Here is a 19161-nt window from a genome sequence, read left to right as displayed (position 1 = left end):
CTAATTAATCCATGATTAATTAATAATTAGTGGATGGTTACTGTAGCATCACTGTTGCAAAATCATGGATTAAGTAGACTCATTAGAATCGTCTCGCGATTTACAGCCCATTCATGCAAAAAGTTTTGTAAATAGACTTCATTTAGTACTTCAAATTAGCAAGATTCATTTTCACTTTAATGCGTTTACGGCTTTTTTGCGTTTACATGTAAAAAACTAAACAGAGCCATATATGCCTAGCTGTCTCATCTCGTGTCCAATCATAATGTGACCACGCTCGTCATTCATGGAGTACTATTCACCTATCACCTATCACATCAAATCTTTTGTCTTATACATGGAGTACTAAATATAGGTAAATAAAAAAACTAATTGCATAGTTTTAATGTACAGACGAATTTTTTGAGCCTAGTTAGTCTATGATAGGACAATATTTACCACAAACAAACGAAAAGTGTTACAATATACTACAATATCCGATGTGACTCTTTTTACATTTTTTTGCGGATATAAACACAGCCTAGAAGTAGTGGATCGAGAGAGGTTAATAATGTTTGTCCTCTCCTGTCTCCTTGTATGAAAAATGTCACATCTCGGACATGCTGTTGAAATCGACATGGCATGCATTATTGCTTCTTTTACCAAGCTGGTATCAACATACTGGGAGATACTCCGTAGGTAGGCATCCATGATAAAAGCGGAGCCAACAATTCAGACAACCAGTAAAAAGATTGAAAGTTCGATCAGCTGGTAGTTTAATTTGCATTGGAGCACATACTGCTTCCGACGTTCAAGGCATTGTTACATTATTCAAACTTTATTAATTTCCAAAGTTTTACATCAATATGATACACGACCTAATCTAAAGAAATTCCCAGCCTTTGTGAAAGCTATAAGTTCTTCTCAAAATTTGCAGCGACGGAGCCGCGGCGAGGTACGGGCGCCGGCGGGGAGCGCCGGAGCAACCAGATGAAGCAACTCTGCACACCGGGCTACGGGCCTCAGCGAGCTAATGGGCTCAGGGAGCTGGGCCTTCATTTGGCGCGGCCCAAACCAACAATTTCCCGCTCCAGGCCGCCGGGTCCCATCTCAGCCGCACAGATGCCATCCTACGGTTGAAAATCACTTGAGGCCGGACGGTAATTGAAATACCGTCCGCCTCTTGGTCGGCGAACCAAACACCGTCCAGCCCCATGCCCCCATGTCAGCCGCGGACGCCGGCGCACGCGGTCGGCACGGCCCGACAACGGCCCCGCGCCGGCGTGTCGTCCTCCTCCGGCGCACGGCTCGCCGATATCCATCCCTTCCGCTTATTTCCATCGCCGCAGGCGCTCTATCGCAGCAAGGAACCAGGGACGATGGGTGCTGCGCTGGCGTGACTGCCAGCGTGCGTCGCCGTGGCGAGAAGCCGCGCAACCGATGAGGAAGAGTGCGCGCCGCCATGGATACGCAGCCTTAGCTCTCTGCCGAACGGCCAGCTTCGTGATGCCATGGCAGGAACCTGGTACGCGTGTTCTGCGACGGCCGGAACGCGCGTCAGATCTCCTCTCCGGCGAGACAAGCAAGCGACGGGTGTGACGGCCTCCTCGCCGGCCGCCGCCTTGCCTGGCGCGAGCTGGAACGATCACCGTCACGCACCGTGCGTGTCACGCGCGCGGCGTTCAGCAGGCTAGCAACCATGAAGATGACTTGTTCTCCAGGCTAATTAATATGGAATTCAAAGAACTGCCAGCGATGGCGTTTCCAATGGTATTCCCAGTCCTCTCTCTAGCTCCAGCTCCCCATCCCAATGCTATTCCTACGGATATGATCTGGCCGTGGCGGCCTCCCCGCCGCGGGCACGCCGCCGTCGCCGCCATAGCCCCCCAGCTCCCCTGAAACCGCCCCGGCAGACGGCCTCGCGTACGACTGCACCACCAGCACCGACGCCACCGTCTGGAAGTCCCTCGACGCCAGCAGGTCCCCGATCGGCCCCAGCTCCGGGCACTCGGTCCACTCCGCCATCCCCGCCGTCAGCGCCGGAGCCCCGGCACCTTCCCCACCACAAACAGGTCCTTCCCCAGCGCCTCCACCTCCTGGATCTGCGCCACCATCTCGCTCGCGTTGAACACGCCCCGCTCCCGGTACTCCACGCCCGCGCCGCCGCCGCCGCCGGCGCTCATGCTGTTGGCCCGGTCCAGGAACTCCCGCAGGCACGCGTCGTCGGCCTTGCGCTCCTTGAGCGCGTCGAACTGATCGGCGCCGCCCATGAAGCCCCCGCCGCCCTTCTGGACGAAGCGGAGCACCGTCAGGTCGATGGCCGGGTTGCACACCATGCGCGTCGCCAGGGCCACCGCCTCGCGGTCGTCGCGGCCGCCGAAGAAGAGCGCCGCCACGCGGCACCCGGCGCCAGGCACGCCGCCCAGGCCGCGGTCCACAAGGATGCCCACCGTGCACGGCGAGAAGCGCTGGATGCTCTGGTTGAGCGGCTGGATCGCCGGGTGGAACACCTCCAGGCCGCCGTCCACCGACCGGTGCTTGTGGAAGGGCAGCAGGATCAGCGCGGCGTGCCGGTCCTCGGCGGCGGCGGTCACGTCGTCGTGCATGGTCGCGTACGGCGACACGGCGGCCACCGTGCGCGCCGTGACGCCCAGCACGTTCTCCTCGTAGGCCAGGAAGGCGTGGGAGATGTGCTTGAACTGCAGCTCCACCTGGCTGCGCCCGTGCGTGGAGTGCTCGAAGGAGGACGACGGCGCGGAGGCGTTGATGAGGAGCAGGGCCGAGGACCGGCCGGCGAACTCGATCAGGTGCAGGGCTTGGACCGCCACCGGCGAGCGGTCGGAGGGCGAGGCGACGTCGAGGAGGGTCAGCAGCGCGGGCACGTCGCGCGGCATGTGGACGCAGGCCAGCACGCGGAACTCCGACTCGGGCTGCGCCCACGCGATGGTGCGCCGCTTGTAGAACACGAGGCGCCGCGCCGGCTTGACGACCATGGCCAGCAGCGGCGTCACCAGCGCCGTGATCAGCGCCGACATGAACACCAGAACCGTGAACGACTGGTCGCTCATGATCTGCATTGTTGAATCAATAGTCAATCGAAGTGAATGAACATGCAGTGAAAATAAATAAAAATCAGCAGAAAAAACACAGGTTACCTTTTTGTTCTTTCCAATGTTGAGGATGACAAGCTCGATGACTCCCTTGGTGTTGAGCAGCAGCCCGATGGAAGTGCCATCGTGCAGCGGCATGCCAAACGCGCCGGCCACGGTGACCGCAGCGACAACCTTGAGGATCGCCGCGGCCAGTGCCGCCACCATCAACAGCACCGCCGCGCTCATGCTGGTGATCTTGGCGGTGTCCGTGCGGAGGCCGCTCATGGCGAAGAAGAGGGGCAGCAGCGTCCCCACCACAAAGTCCTCCACCTTCTCCACGATCGCCACGCCGACCGGCCCGTTGGGCACGGCGAGGCCGAACACGAACGCGCCGAAGATGGCGTGCGTGCCCCCGGCGTCGGCCACGAGCGCCGCGACCATGACGCCGATGAGGACCGAGCACTCTTGCAGCTCGGTGACCACCTCCCCCTCGGCGACACGCCCCGCCAGCCGCAGGAGCATCGGCCGGACGACGAGGTAGCTGGCACCGACGATGAGGAAGCCCGAGGCGATGGTCCAGACGCACGGGACCATGCCGTAGCGCACGTGCGCGAGCGCCGTGGCGACGGTGAGGCCGCCCCACGCGAAGGTGTCGTTGATGAGGGACGCAGAGATGGAGAGCTGGCCGACGTCGGTGCCGGCGAGCTTGAGCTGGGCGATGTTGCGCGCGAGCACGGAGAAGGCGGTGGCGCAGAAGGTGGCGCCGAGGAAGACGGGGAAGGAGAGGGTGTTGAGGAACTGGTCCGCGGTCCTCCTGGTGCCATCGGTGCTGACGGCGACGTAGCCGGTGGCGGCGCCGACGAGGAAGGGCGGGAGCGCGGAGGCGGAGGCGGCGGCGAACCAGAAGCTCCGGCGGCCGGCGCGGAGCACGGTGTGGAGCTCGATCTCGACGCCGATGGTGAAGGTGTAGTAGATGAGGCCAAGGAGGGACATGGACTCGAGGATGAAGAGGCTGCGGATGGGGAAGGCGATGTCGGAGAAGTGGGGGATGCGGCCGAGCACGGAGGGGCCGAGGAGGAAGCCGGCGAGGATCTCGGCGATGTAGCGCGGGAGGCGGAGCGGGGTGAGCAGGAGCGCGACGGCGCGGGTGGTGGTGGTGATGAGGATGATCTGGAAGAGGAGCAGCGGGAGGGAGAAGTCGAGCGGGTTGTCCCCCGTCCAGATGCCGCTCATGGTGATCTTGCTTGGGTACAAGCACAGCAGGTCCGTCCTGTCCGACGACATCGTGTGCTTCCATAGCTCCTCCAGCGGGTCGCTCACCGCCGTCGACGCCATCTATCAGTAATCCGGCCTCCTCCTCCTCGTCGGCCGACCGTTCTCGATCAATTCGTCGCCGGCGATGACTAGCGATGATCGCTGGAGGCTGTCGTGCGGCAAGGGAAGGAGTGAGAGAATGAAGTGCGTGTGTGGGGTGAGGAGTGATCACAGGAAGCAGCAGCTATTTTCGTCCAACTGCATGGCATGCACTGTGTACTAGTTGTGTTTACTTTTATTTTGTGGCTGTGAGCTCTGCACGGAATGAGCTCATTTTATTTCAGTATAAAAAAGGGGAAAAAAATCTAGTTTACATTCTTGAACTATCACAAAAATCCGATTTTCAACATTCCAATACAAAATTGGCTAACATAAGCCATCTAGCTGTTAAAATCGAGCAAATTTGGTGCTTAGAAAAGGTGGTTTTGTATTTTTTAGAAGTTAAAACAATCTAATTAGATCCAAAAAATCATAACAAATTCATTTAAATTAGAAAAATATGAAACTAGTACTAAAATTTTTCTAAAAATATAACCTATCTATGATTGCTCTATTTGAATCTTATCTACTAAAAAATAATAGGCACAACTATAAGCAATGAAACACTATGAACATAAAAAACTGGATCCGGATAACCGACAAGTATAGTGCCAACAAATAGGTTACCTTTTAGAAAACTTTTGATAGTCATTTCATATTTTTTGATTTAAAATAAATTACTTATGATTTTGCAATTTTTCTTTGCTTGTCCCTTCTTCGTGCATTAAGGCCGGCCTGGCCCATGGATGATTTGGAAGGAAAGCTGACGGGCCGGCCTTCTCTCTCTGCATGTACTGAAAATTTGCCGATCCAGCCCATAACAAGATTTGGCTTGCTGCTTGTGTAAAAAAAAAAAAAGATTTGGCTTGCTGCTTGCATTCTTGCCCGTGTCAAGCAGCAGTTTCCTCTCAAAAAAAGAAAAAAAAAGAGAAAAGGCAGCAAGTTCTCCGCACCGCAGGCGGCAGGCTGACAGCCAGCGCCACCGCCCACCGGGCACCGGCTCGACGGTTTCAGCTCCACTGCGGCCAGCTTCTGCGCGACTCCGCTCCCAGCCTCCAAGGCAGGCAAGGCAAGTGCTGGTCACCCAACGCGGGGGCCCGCCGCGCCGACCGCTGGAGCTGGTAGAGAGGCTGGCGCGGGCCGCTGTGCAGCTGCTCGGCTAGGTGGTGAGTCCTCTTTCTCTTTGCCCTCCCTGCATAGTTGCATATGCTGGCGCAGCCTCACACTTGCATCTTGCGGGCCGGGATTTGTCTCGGCTGGAGATTCTGGACTTGCAGCTTCTGTTGATCTGGTCAGTGGGGAATACTATTCTACAGTTACGCGCGTGCATTTCCAGTGACCCGTGATGAGGAACCGGTTCCAGTCCAGTAGACCTCTAGTACACGCTCATGATTCTGACCAGGTCCCTTTGCGCTCTTGAAGTTGAAACCCTCTAAAAAGGTAAGGGAATTTATAAACTGTAGATATCTCATATCCCATCTTTTGCGGTTAATGAATGGGGAAAAAGGGGGAACTGAAATTGGCCTCCCATCTGCAAGCCCTTTCGCAAAAGCTGGATGCTTTCTGAATGGAGGCATGGGTTAAGAATACCCCGGCTCTTTATTCTGCACTTTTTAGGTATATCTGAATTTTGCAATGCGAATTTAATTTTTTTACTCACTCCAAAGGCAAAACAAAGATGATAGCAAATGCATGGCAGCTCAACTACTTGTCCTGAAAGGAAAAGGGGGGATGATTTACCTCGGCACTCTGTCTCATGTAAGAAGCATCAAGTGTTATGATGTAGGATTCACAGTTGTTTGCTAACCATATAGTAGATGCTGACAGCAGCAACATGCCAAATTATAGATAGGTTGCAAGACCCACCTAATCCAACATACCTGCTACATATTTCTTCCACATGCGGATTCTGTTTTTTTTCTGTCATAAGTAGATATCTTCCGCGGCTGATAGAATTGTCACTTTTCATCCTTAAGATAGCAACATCATTGAAATTTCCTTTTCTTCTTTAACATGAGCAGAGAGGTCTTTCTCTGTCCTTCATTACAACATATTCTTCCTACTATTCTCAAGGAATCTATTCTGAGAACCTCTTCCCTCACTTTCCCCTTCACCCTTGAGAGGCCATCTCCAATCCATCACCCTACTATTCCTTCATACACAGGCCATCATCATACGAGATTGACAATCAGCAAGGACGACTGGCAAGAACATGCTGAAGAAATTGTTGCCAAAGACTAAGAGCAAGAAGAAGAAGGACGCAACCTCCTCTGCGATACCCACGTTGGATCGGCTCCATGAGGTCTGTCATCCCCGTTACAGAGAATTCTTTGCTTGTCTTCCTTGTTCTTAGTCTTTACTCTTGTTGTGCTTGTGTTCCTTCAATAGTATGTAGGAGTCCCATAAATTTCTTTGGTTGGCAAGATAGGTCTGGACTGGATTAGGGGCGTTGAAGTTCATGGAGGTTTAATATGTTCTAATCTAGAAAAGTTCTTGAAATGGAAACTGATCACCTGCAAAATATGTAAATAATTTTTTTCTTAGAATGGTGCCTCCATGGTTGCTCCCTTTCTTAAGAGTATGCCATTACTGTAACTTATTTTGTTGGCAAGAGAGGACTGGATTAGAGTGTGCAGTTCACGGAGTTCGTGTGTCATGAAACAAGCCTATCCATCTTCACTTCTTCAGTTGAATGATGTAATTCAAACACGTGGGATTTTTGAATTCAATGGATTCCAGAAGATGTAGTGAAATAAAATAATAGAAGATTAGAAATCTTCATGTTTGAAAAACAAAATAGAAGAAGTCCTTGGCAAAAGCTGCCAGCCTGTCTTAATGTTGACCTTCAGGTAGGATGTGTACAGAAGAATATAATCAGCTAAATTCTAGATGGTCAACTTTATTTTCAGTCCTATGAATGAAAATTTGTTCAGCAATCAACACTTGTCAATTTTGAGGACTTAGTATAGTATTTCATGTTGACACTATGGATGTATCTGTTTTGCGATCATGCCCCTCAATCTGCATCGTAAGTGATTGTTAACAGATCAGCACATTATGTTTGTGGTGCCGAGGTATGAACTTGCTACCTTACATTTACCTTTCACAATGGTGTATTTTTTACTGTTCATGTGGATAGACTCTAGAAATGCTGGAGAAGAAAGAGCGTTTCCTTCAGAAGAAGTGTTCTGCTGAAATCGAGAAGGCTAAGGATTATACAAAATCGAAGAACAAGAATGGTAAGAAATCATTAATTTGGAGAAAAGACATCTATCAGTCTTACATTTTGTTACAATATTGTGAGAATTTTTCATGCATAATTGTTAAACTTGCAAATTTATTTGCTTGCTACTTTTTCAAGAACTTGCATGTCTAGACACCATTCCCAGACAACGAGTTAATCACTCCAGCGGAATTTTTTTTGAACTTGTGATGCTCTATACTTTTTTGTAACTTTTCAGATATATATGAAATTACTTGTTGTCTGTTGCAGCTGCAATTCAGTGTCTAAAGAAAAAGAAGCTGTACGAGACACAAATTGAACAGCTATCAAATTTTCAATTGCGAGTTCATGACCAGGTAATGAAAATTTAAACATATACAATTTCAACTTTGAACCTTTGTAGTACATCTCAGAGCTTCTAAAATATTGAAATAGACTGATAGGAAATTAATTTTGTAGATTATAATGCTTGAAAGTGCAAAGGCAACTACCGATACTGTTGGTGCTTTGCGCTCTGGATGATCTGCTGTCAAAGCTATTCAGCAATCACTGTAAGATTCCATTTTCCTTCTCATTTTCACTAAAACGGCTAATTAAGCTGTAGTACACCATATCTGAAAAGGTTGCCATTTTCTACATCTCTCGTAATACAATGAAAATATATTCTCGATCTAATTGTTCTTTGTTAGGAAGTTTGTGCACATTCTGAAGTTAACTAAATTCTTGTATTACTGGGTCTCATGTAGGCTATGTATATATTGAAATGTTGTAATAACTGGTACATGGGTGAACTGGTTATGGTAATTATCGTGCAGGGACATTGATGATATTGAGAACGCCATTGATGCGGCAAACGAACAGACAGAAAATATGAGACAGATACAAGAGGCACTTGCAACACCAGTTGGTGCTTCTGCTGATTTTGACGAGGTACTGATTCTCTTGCCTGGTAAAAAGGTGCACATGCTCAAAACACGATCAAGCCATAACATGCGCAAACATTTTTTAAATATGTGGAAATCATTCTGTTTAATAATATCTTATTAAAACAGGATGAGCTAGAAGCAGAGCTGGAAGATCTGGAGGAGGAAGAACTCGAGGAAGAGTTGCCTGCACCACCAGCGAGGATATCTGCGCATGTGGAACCATTGGCAAAGCAAACATCATCTTCTATGCAGAGCAGTGATTTGAGTGAACTGACCAAACTTCAGGCAGAGATGGCACTTTAGTTGTAGCTTCAAGCTTGACTGACATTGGGAGGGATCCTGGTGCTTACTTGTATGAATGTTGTAAATTCAGTTTGTTGTAGGAGATCCGTGTCCGTTTGGACGGGTCATTTGGATCTGATACGGTGCCGGTTGCGGGCGCGAGGCAATATATTTATGGTAACTATATTTATTTATTTGGTGCTGCCCTCCATTCCCTTGTTCTGTTAAAACTGCAGATACCTGTTATCCAGAGCGATGAAGGGCGGTGAGCATGACCTGAAGAAGAGGCTCGAGACGACTGCGACTGTGATGCAGGAGGGGTGGTCATGACCTGAAGAGGAACGACGAGGCGATGGTGGTGAGCTTGGAGGTACAGCCGTCTGGTGCCTGCAAGGAGAGGAGCAAGAAGGAGATTGTAAGGAAGAAGTTGAAGCAGGAGGTGATTGACGTAATTCCTTCTCAAGGAACCCTTTGATGAGCCCTTGATTGGGAGATGACGAGGAGGAGGAGGCCCTGGACATGTCCGAGGCTCCGAGCCATACCGCGAGTGCCATGCTGGCAAAACCAGGGCTGTCTCGTCATTAAGTCGCTGGCGGATTCGACGCGGACATCATCATCAAGCAGTACCGAGCCAAGGGCTACGCGGAGGTCGATGTGCTGCTCACCGAGAACGATGACAACCAGTGACGAGATCACAAGAAGAGTTAGGGCAGGGAACAATGCATTGGGCAGCAAGAGTTAAGGATTGATGTAGGATGAAAATTCGCAATGATTTGCAATGATTTACGAGGGACCGGAACCGGCGACCAGAGGGGGTGAATGAGAGCCTGGTCAAAATTTCTCTCGAAACTTAAACCGTCGGCCTATATCCCGAAAATCACACAAGGGCACAAAAACGAGGGGATTGGATTGATTCAAAAAGCCCAGAGGGCACGAGGAGGATAGGGCATCCTTTCCCAATCAAATCCAACACAAAGTCTCACCAATCCATGGACTAATTCTACTCTAAAGAGAAGAACGGGGGAGAGAGACACAGGGGTGGGGGCCTGGGAGAAAGAGCAATTCACGGACGAGTTACAAAAGCCACACGACCTAATACAAGTGAAGGGGTATTTATACCCGCGGAGACCGGTCAGATCGGTGCCAGGGACCGGTCAGACCGGTTGGTCTGCAGTATCCCCCTGTACACGATCCCATCTGACGGCTGGGGTTCTTTCTTCGAAACGAAGTCTTCTCCATGATGCTGCCATCTTGATGAAGATCTGGTCTGCGGTTTTGGAGGGTCCGCGAAACCCGGGTAGGTGGCCGGTTTTGAGAAAACCGCCAAAACCTCACGCGCGGGAAGATTCCCGCCTCCACGCCGTGGCACTAGACGCCGTTCCCGCCTCGGCTTTCTGACGGCCCTAGACGCCGCCCGACGCCCGTCACCTCCACGCCCGCAGCGAAGCCCTAGACGCCGTCGACGCCCGTCGCCTCCGCCAGTCCCGAGACCGACGCCCGTGCCTCCACGACTTGGCATCTTCAACCGCCATCCGCCTCCTTGGTTTTGTGGCACAAACCAAGAAACCCGTCTTCTGTCGCCGCTTGCGCCCTCGATCCAGGAGTGGACGGCACAGCTGCCGCCCGGTCCGAGCTCCTCCACGGCAACTCTCCGTCGACACTCGACGCCCGTGTACCTGCAATCCAAAGACCAAGTGCACGATCACACCGCACGGTTGACAATTCACTCATCACAGGCAGGATAGAGTACTCTCGTTCCTCAATCTTCCCCTTGATGAGTGCATTGTCAACACACCACTTCAAAACAAAGAAGTGATAAAAAGATAAGCAAGAAGGTGAAGAACTCAAGCAAGTGACAAAAAGCTCAGAAAAGCAGAAACAGTCACTTACTCAAGCAGAGATCGATCCCCTAAAACAAGGGCAACGGCTCGATCCCCTAAGACAAGGGCAACGGCTCGACGCAATCGATCAAAAGCCAAAACATGACTCCTCAAAGACAGAGGTAACACTCGACGCAGTCATGCAAACATGTACAATGCATATGCACAATGCAACTACCAAACCTAGAAAACGAAGAGAAGCAAATAAAACCTACAAAGCTAACCAAAGAAAAGTCAGCGATCAAAAAGGGTAACAAACCCCAAGCTCCCCTCGCAAGCGAGCAAATGTGTCCTGCTCTAGCGGTTTGGTTAGGATATCTGCGGTTTGCCTCTCTGAAGGGACATGGTTCAAGTCTATGTGTCCTCTCTCATGGTTATCTCGCAGGAAATGGAACCGGATATCAATGTGTTTGGTTCTGGAGTGTAGGATAGGGTTCTTTGCAATGCTAATGGCTGACATGTTGTCTACAAAGATGGGAACCCTACCGAAACTCAAGTCATAATCCTGCAAGGTTTGTTTCATCCAAAGTATCTGGGAGCAGCAGCTAGCAGCAGCAACATACTCAGCTTCAGTAGAAGAAAGCGCTACGCTACCCTACTTGCGAGAGGACCAAGACACCAAAGATGTACCGAGAAATTGACAAGTGCCGGAAGTCGACTTGCGATCCAACCGACACCCACCAAAATCGGCATCAGAAAAGCCCACCAAAACCAGAGAAGAATCCGCAGAATACCAAAGACCAAATTCAGGGGTGAATTTCAGATACCTGAAGATGCGTTTCACCACCTGCATGTGGGAGGTGCGCGGAGAAGCCTGATACCGCGCACAGAGGCAGACGCTGAACTGAATGTCCAGCCGCGTCGCCGTTAGGTACAGGAGAGAGCCGATCATGCTCCTGTACTCCTTCTGGTCCACCGCCTCGCCGTCCAAGTCCTCATCAAGCGCCGTAGATGTGCTGATCGGAGTCGGCTGAGGAGATAAGTCACTCATGTCGAACTTCCGCAGCAAGTCTCTAGTGTACTTGGCTTGATGGACAAAAGTGCCCTGAGGAGTTTGCTTGATCTGCAGCCCGAGGAAGAACTGCAATTCACCCATCATGCTCATCTCGAACTCCCTGGACATCTGCTCAAAAAATTTGGAGACAAGAGCGTGAGAAGAGCCACCAAAGATAATATCATCCACATATATCTGAACTAAAAGAAAGTCAGTGCCAGATCGCATGAGGAACAAAGTTTTATCCACACATTCCATTTTAAAATCCTGAGCCAGCAAAAAGGTTTTCAATCTATCATACCAAGCTCTGGGTGCCTGTTTCAAACCATAAAGTGCTTTTTGAAGTGTCAAAGATGTAGAGAACGCGAACGAGCCTCTGGCTCGGTGGTAGGCAAGCTCGGTGGAGCGCCACCCGCCCGAGCTCGAGTCCTGTCTGGCTCGAGTTTCGGGTGTCGCACGGGGATTTTCCCCAGAGGGGACCGAGCGCTTGTGTGAGTGTGCGCGTGTGTGTGGTGTGTGGTGCTCGGGGGCGCGTCCTCGGACTTCCCGGCAGCCCATCCGTGTATGAGCGTGCGGTTAGCACGGGTGCCCAAATCGAGTTCTTAAATGATTCCCCAGTGCTCCTGGGTGCTTTCAAAAAAAAAGATGTAGAGAACGTGTGTTTGATTCATGATCGGCATAAGAGTATATTACAAGCAATCGATGACATACAGAATGGTTCTACTGAGCGTAGTAGGACTGCACTTTGGCCGGTCCTAAAGAGTAGGTGGTGCATGAGGCATATGGGGGCAAAATTTCATAGCCAGTTCAAGAAAAAAATCCTTATGAAGTTATTCAAGCGGTTATGCAGCCAGAATCAGGAAAGGAAATTCAACTTCTTATGGAAAAAATTGGATGAGCTAACAAAAAAGCAAACGGCGGAGCTAGCGAAGAGATCTGTCAATACAGAGGAGGACGACCAGGTCTCACTTGAAGACGTGGGCTTGGACGGTCCGAATGTCAGGCGCAAAAGGACAAGGGCAATTAAGATATTCTCTGAGTGGATTGAGCACGAACCAAAAGAGAAATGGGCTTTACTGTTTGATGAAGGAGGTGTTAGGTACGGTTTAATGACTACGAACCTAGCCGAGGTATATAATTGGGTGCTGCGTGGTGTAAGATCATTGCCACTTGTTGGGATCGTGGAGTTCTTCTTGTATCGCACTTGCGAGTACTTCAGGGACCGTTACGCTGTGGCACAGAAAGATATGGTCGATAATCACAAAATTTACGGATACAAGGTTACGGAGCATATGAAGGCAGCTTTCAAAAAGGTCCGTTTACATCGGGTGACTCCAGTTGGCTCTATGGAACGTCTGTACGAGGTGATGTGCAGGGACAAAGGCCGAATGGGGGGCCGGCGTGAGAAGCATGTGCAGGAGTGTGTTCTCCGTCCTGATGCTTGTATTTGCTCATGTCATAAGCCAAAGCTGCTGCACCTACCATGCACACATGTCATTGCTGCCTGTTTTGAAGCTGGTGGACTACAGGCTCGTATGGATGTCTCAAATTACTTCATGAAGGAAACTATTTGGATGACTTGGAGGCACGAGATTTATGGGTTTCGCATCCTGGGGGACTTCATAAATGATCCTGGACACAATGCAACTTATGTTCCGGATCCAGATCCAGAAATGTTTCAAGGGGTGGGCCGACGCAAGAAGAAACGCATTAGAAATAACATGGATCGATCGGAGGCTGGTCGAGATGTCCGCCTCTGCTCGAAGTGCCACGAGACGGGTCATACGCACAAGGATTGTACGGCATTGAGTTATGGTGGCCGCACAGATGGAGCGGGCCCATCAGAAGCTGCTCCAAATCCGGCACCGCAGGCAACGGGTCGTCGTGGCCGCCGTCCTAACAACGATGGCCTTATGTGATCGATGACGATTGTCATTTGTGTCATTCGCTATTGAATCATGTTCGATGTTAAATTATGTAATATTAAGAACTAATATGTCGTAAACTGATTTCGTATTGGCGTACGAATATTTGTTGTAATATGTGGCGCAAATGAATGTTCAACTTTATTGCTGTAATTGGAAATTGAAGTTATATGATATGTAATTTGTTGTGCATCATTTATTAGTTTATTACGTTATTTTTATTTAGTATTTTATTAAAAATTTGTTGTATTACTTAATATTGTTATTTATGTTCTGAAATTTTATTTAGTATTTTAATACGTTAATGTTATTATGCTTAATATTGTTATTTATGTTCTGAAATTATTTGTAATAAATCTTATTATACAGGTATGGCGCATGAGGAAGGAGCCACCCCTGAGTTGCTAGATGCTCTCTTCGACAAGCGCCACCGATCGAACATGTCTGCGGTCCGTGGCATAAGCTTAGGGACGTTTCGGGCTCGTGTGCCCATGTCGACGATGCCGATACACCGTCGCTGGGTTCCTAGGTATGGGTTACATTTCTCACATATTTACGTTGTTTCCTACACCGTTTGTTCTAACTTGATTTTCATTTTCGCGATGCAGGCTACGCGCTTCAGGTCTTCTCCCGATTGCGCGACTTGTGGAGGGAGATATGGCCGACCCCGCACGTCGACCTAGGGACAGGGCTCCACGGTTCCAGTTCGACATGTCCTTCCTCGCGGCACTTCTCGACCGTTGGCGTCCGGAGACGCACACGTTTCACCTCCCGATCAGTGAGATGACCCCTACTCTTCAGGACGTGGCGATGCTTCTAGGCTTGCCGTGTGCTGGACGAGCTGTGGGTGCAGAGGACGTGGGACTCTCGTGGCGCGATGACCTTTTGGCTCGGTTCGCCGGGGTTCAGCGCAACGAGCTAGCATTGCCGTACCGACCCTTGCCTGCGAACCACGCACACGGACTGACAAAGAGATTGCTCCTACAGTTCAGTGTGAGTACATAAATGTTGATTCTTTCCGTACTTATATTGATACGTATTTGCATTGACGACTCGTACCATTTTAAAGGCGGACTACATGAGGGCAGACGCAGACGACTTTACGGTTGCCAGACACTTCGAGGCCTACTTACTGTGGCTGTTCGGCTGGGTCATGTTCTGCAGCTCGCAGGGTGACTCGTGCCCCAAACAGCTCATTCCTTTGGCGAGGTAGATAGCTGATGCTCCACTTCACGAGATGCCACAGTTCAGCTGGGCTTCTGCCGTTTTGGCTGCGAGTTACAGGAGTCTTTGCACGGGTGTGACGAAGGTCTCAGCAGAGGAGCCCATTTTTGTTGGGTGTCCTCTACTGTTACAGCTCTGGTCGTACGAGTGCTTTCCTGTCGGTAGGCCAGAGATGGACTTCGAGCCATACGTCCAGCTGTCCGCAGACCACGACGACGTCGACAGACCTACGATGGATTCGTTGTGGTGCCTCAGGAGGGTACGTTACATCGTTTGTTTTACTTATTGTTACATGCCTGCACAAATGTACGATTTAGCGGTTAACTTATTTTTTCGTTATGCAGCCTTCTTGGGTCGGCGTGCAGACGAGGAAGTCATACCACGACTTTGTGGGACAGTTTGACGCTCTTGTGGACACGGACATGAGGTGGACTCCGTATACTGCAGCCGACATTTACACCCGGGCACCGAGCGGTCTTTCGTCCTTATGCCTGCGAGATCACGAGTACTGGATGATGAGGAAGCCGATCCTTTACGACATCCATGTCGAGGAGTACCACGTTCACTGGGATATGAGGCAGTTCAGTCTCTACCAGTAGACCCCGGTCCCTATTGTGCACTCAGTGGAGGCCCACGTCCACAGGTACCGAATAAATAGTTCTGTTAATAATTCATCATTTTTTGTAACCTACCATTTAGCATTGAATCGCACAAGCTTTCTACTATAGGTGGACACGTCAGGGCCAGCCACCAGGCTCGCGGTGGGCCGACAAGGTCCGTCCTTACGTCGACTCTTGGGCCGCGGCCCTCGACGACGTCGTTTTCGAGGATCGGCCGCACAGCTACGAGGCGTTCGCGGACTACCTACGGTGGTACCTGCCGAGGACGCGCACACGTGTCATGCACGTTCCACCAGAGGCTCCGATCGAGGCTGCAAGGGTGTCGGAGACGTACCCCGTAGTTCGAGACTAGAACTTCGCCATAGCGGTACGTTTCTTTGATTGATTTTGCAGTATAAAAAACTGGTTGCATATGATGTTACTACTTTCTCGGTACAGTACGATGTCATACGAGCGATTGAGTCCGAGGCTTCATCGAGTATGGGCCAGTACCATGACATGACGCCCGCCTAGCACCAGAGCACGCTGCAGAAGATCGTCGATATGTGCCAGCGATTCCGACGAGCCGTGACCTGTCGTGAGGACGACACCTTCCTCCCACCTCACAGTTCGGGGCCGGTTCCTGTGACCGGTCCATCGTCACGACGGTCTGCACCCGCGGCACAGTTAGGTCCACCGCCACCGCCACCGCCACTGCCACCTGACACGATGGCGACACCTTCGGGTTCTGCAGTTCGGCCCACGTACGTGCCGCGACCGGCACATTTGTACTCGGCAGGTAAATCGTACTCTAACCTCGTGTCACTTACAATACCGTATCATGTAAAACTTTATTCATTAACTTGTACTTCTTATTCGTGTAGCGCCCGGCTCGTCGCTGTTTCCGTCGATAGATCCCTACGGCGCCGGATCTTCGTCTCTTCGTCGTCCCATACACGATTTAGGTACGTCTAAGACCAGTTGTTAATTTGCGATAACAAGTACATTTTTAATTGAATATTGATGGATGGAAGTTTGTGAATCAGAGTACCGTCAGGTGGGAGGGACAGACGACAATGAGGAGATTCAGGAGGTGGATGACCTCACGCAGATGGAGTGGGTGAACACGTTCTTCTCTTCTGCACCGACGCAGGAGGTTGTGGGCACTCACAGCTAGGGGGTGCCCCACTCGCGACGCAGGACTACAGTCAGGTGGAGCAGATGCCTGTTCCTGAGTAGGGTCGTCGGTCCACTCGCCAGACCATCCCGCCGGAGCCACTGACGTACTCGCAGCACCACACTAGGGCGGGCCAGGCTGCAGAGCGACGTGGCAGGAGGAGACGGGGCAAGCGCGGACGCATCTAGTTTACAGGTTGTAGCTTGTTAATTACTTTGTTCCGTCATATTATGTTATGTAGGCCTATGCAGACTATGATTGGGTACAAATCAAGAGCAATGAGAGGTCGTGTCCGTGTTTAAAGTGGTAGGAGTGAGCGCTGTGGAGCGTGCGAATACTGTAGGCTTTTCATGTGCATTTACACTCCACACTCCGGGTATCAGACATTTGTGCGCCTATAAATACTCACCAGTTTGTGAACTCCCAGCACCACTCAAACACCAAAGCTCATTGTATACCCAATGTCTGGAGGTGGGTCTAGCGGGAAGAATTACTACGGTTTTGGGAAAGGAAAAGGGGGAAGAAAGGGAGACCCCATAATATGGGAGGGTGTAAGGATCACCGGGGTGTCCGACCCTAGAGGAGGAGGGGGTGAATAGGGTCGCTAATCGCTTTTCTATCCTAGGGCTCAATCTAATTGCATAAGATAATCCTAACACGTCCTACACATGCTAGTTATGACTAAGGTTTATCTATGCAACTCTCTACTTACCCCTAAAAACTTGCAACCTATAGCCAATCCTAATCAAACTAACTAGGAAAGTAAAGGCACACAAGAAAGAATAAATGCGGAAACGTAATAAGGTAAGTAAAGAGGTAAGTGCAAGAGGGATGCAAACTCCCGAGTAGACACGGTCATGTAACGTGGTTCGGCACAAACGCCTACGTCCACGGGACACCGAGGCTCTTCCGATCACCGTCTTGCACTACGCCACCAAGGCGATGCCGGCAAGCAAAGGCAAGTGCACACAAGACACCGAGTCTAGTGCACCGCCACCGTCTCTCTCGGTCACCCGGCCGAAATCCACTACGGAGCTTCTCCACCAAGGAGGGGGCCTCCTCTACCCCCGCACAAAGTGTCGTTGCCACTCCACACCAAGACGGAGGGTCACACGACGGATCACAAGTTGCTTGCCACAGCAAGACTTCTCTCAAGGGAGCTCTCGCAAGAACTAATCCCTAAACAAGCACTAAGCACTCTCACAAGTGTGCTTAAGCCTATATGATGTACAATGAAGCTCTATGGTGGTTGGAGATGTTCTTGGGTGTGTTTGGGATGTTCAGCAACTCCAGCACACTTCAAATGGCCGGGGTGAGGCGTATATATAGGCCACCAAGTCTTGTAGCCGTTGCTCCAACGGTCAGCTGAAAATCTGCTACCACCGGAAGAACCGATGCCTCTTGGCAGGGTAGCGTCGGTTCATCCGGTCACTCACAACATGAAGTAGCCGTTGAAGTCCTGACAGCTGACGCAGAGACCACCGGTTGAACCGATGCAATGCACCGATGCCTCACCGGTTCAACCGGTGCTGAAAGAATCTTCTCCTGGATGCTGACGTCATTACACCGGTGGTATGCACCGATGCACCGTCGGTTGAACCGGTGCTGAAGAAACTTCTTCTGGGCACTTGACATCGTCTCTGGTACAAAGGACGGCCATTGCACCGATGACCTATTTTAGACCGTCGGTTCAACCGGTGCCGATAGGCTGACTTGACTTCGATTCCCTTCTGCACCAAAGTATCAAGGCGTCGGTTCTTCCGACTACCATCGGATGCTCCGATGCCCTGGCGTCGGTTCTTCCGGTGCTACGCCTATCTTCTCTTTCTCTTTGTCATCACTTGAACCTAAAAGCCTGAGAATGATCATCTTAACAATCATATTAGTCCAAGTGTTGTGTTGTCATTCGATCACCAAAATCACTCGAAATGGCATCAATGGTGCCATGTTCGTTACAGAGGGGCCTCTTGGACCTGATTCCTTTCCGGAACCAATGTTTGAGTTTCCGCCACAGCACAAGAGTGAATTTACCAATGAAACTCCTCTTCGACAATACGATAACCGTAGAGAAACGTGGCCAAAATGCAGATATGGTGAGGACTGCTTAGTGCAGATGTGCACCGACGGGATGGATGGTGGTCGGCGTTTCTTCAAATGCCCACACGCATGGGTAATGATCGGTTGTTTTATTTCTTTATCTTCATTGAGACACCTTACATGAAATTTGTTTTGCAGTCTTCAGATGCTCCAGAAAACTGTGGATTTACCAGGTGGGTCGATCCTGCACCAATTGATTCAGTTCAGGAGTTCATCGAGTACCTCCAGATAAAGATCTTTGATCTGGAGTGCAAGGTGAACCATTACGAGGAAGTGAGCGAGGGTAACAAAGACGACGAAGATGATGATATCAGCAATGCTGCCGCTTCACAAGATGAACCATGCACTATTCCTTACTGCAACCGCCCTTGTCACAAGAAGAAGGGCCCTGCCCGTCCGGCACCACCGCC

At 50.5% G+C, this 19161-nt stretch overlaps 2 protein-coding genes and 1 pseudogene across 3 annotated transcripts; 2 read left to right on the top strand and 1 right to left on the bottom strand.

Annotated features, from left to right (window-relative positions):
• Positions 1-1670: 1670 nt before the first annotated feature.
• Positions 1671-4697, bottom strand: LOC120663429 (annotated as a pseudogene).
• A 1204-nt stretch (positions 4698-5901) lies between these two features.
• LOC120663430 (vacuolar protein sorting-associated protein 32 homolog 2-like) lies at positions 5902-9061 on the top strand. 2 transcript variants are annotated; one of them, XM_039942245.1, is made up of 4 exons: positions 5904-6041; positions 6589-6726; positions 8463-8577; positions 8700-9061. In XM_039942245.1, exons 2-4 carry the CDS (start codon positions 6722-6724, stop codon positions 8874-8876), a joined length of 297 nt encoding a protein of 98 aa, XP_039798179.1. In that variant the 5' UTR covers positions 5904-6041; positions 6589-6721; the 3' UTR covers positions 8877-9061. The 2 variants fall into 2 exon arrangements, with proteins under 2 accessions (XP_039798178.1, XP_039798179.1); XM_039942244.1 differs by having other exon boundaries at positions 5902-6726.
• On the top strand, positions 6752-8192 carry LOC120663431 (vacuolar protein sorting-associated protein 32 homolog 2-like). Its single transcript, XM_039942246.1, has 3 exons — positions 6752-7663; positions 7918-8003; positions 8107-8192. Exons 1-3 carry the CDS (start codon positions 7573-7575, stop codon positions 8167-8169), a joined length of 240 nt encoding a protein of 79 aa, XP_039798180.1. The 5' UTR covers positions 6752-7572; the 3' UTR covers positions 8170-8192.
• Positions 9062-19161: the final 10100 nt, after the last annotated feature.

Source organism: Panicum virgatum, chromosome 3N (assembly GCF_016808335.1).
Source record: "Panicum virgatum strain AP13 chromosome 3N, P.virgatum_v5, whole genome shotgun sequence".
In the NCBI taxonomy this organism is placed as follows: domain Eukaryota; kingdom Viridiplantae; phylum Streptophyta; class Magnoliopsida; order Poales; family Poaceae; genus Panicum; species Panicum virgatum.
The sequence above is the reverse complement of the archived record's forward strand: the minus strand, read 5'-3'. Positions and strand labels throughout refer to the sequence as shown.

What these genes read in the sequence shown, in the direction of transcription:
- LOC120663430 (XM_039942244.1), top strand. An exon ending in CTTCTGCTGATTTTGACGAG is followed by an intron (nt 8,578 to 8,699) that starts GTACTGATTCTC and finishes TTATTAAAACAG; the next exon opens with GATGAGCTAGAAGCAGAGCT.
- LOC120663431 (XM_039942246.1), top strand. Translation starts at nt 7,573, where the DNA reads ATGCTGGAGAAGAAAGAGCGTTTCCTTCAGAAGAAGTGTTCTGCTGAA. An exon ending in AAAATCGAAGAACAAGAATG is followed by an intron (nt 7,664 to 7,917) that starts GTAAGAAATCAT and finishes TGTCTGTTGCAG; the next exon opens with CTGCAATTCAGTGTCTAAAG. An exon ending in AATTGCGAGTTCATGACCAG is followed by an intron (nt 8,004 to 8,106) that starts GTAATGAAAATT and finishes TTAATTTTGTAG; the next exon opens with ATTATAATGCTTGAAAGTGC.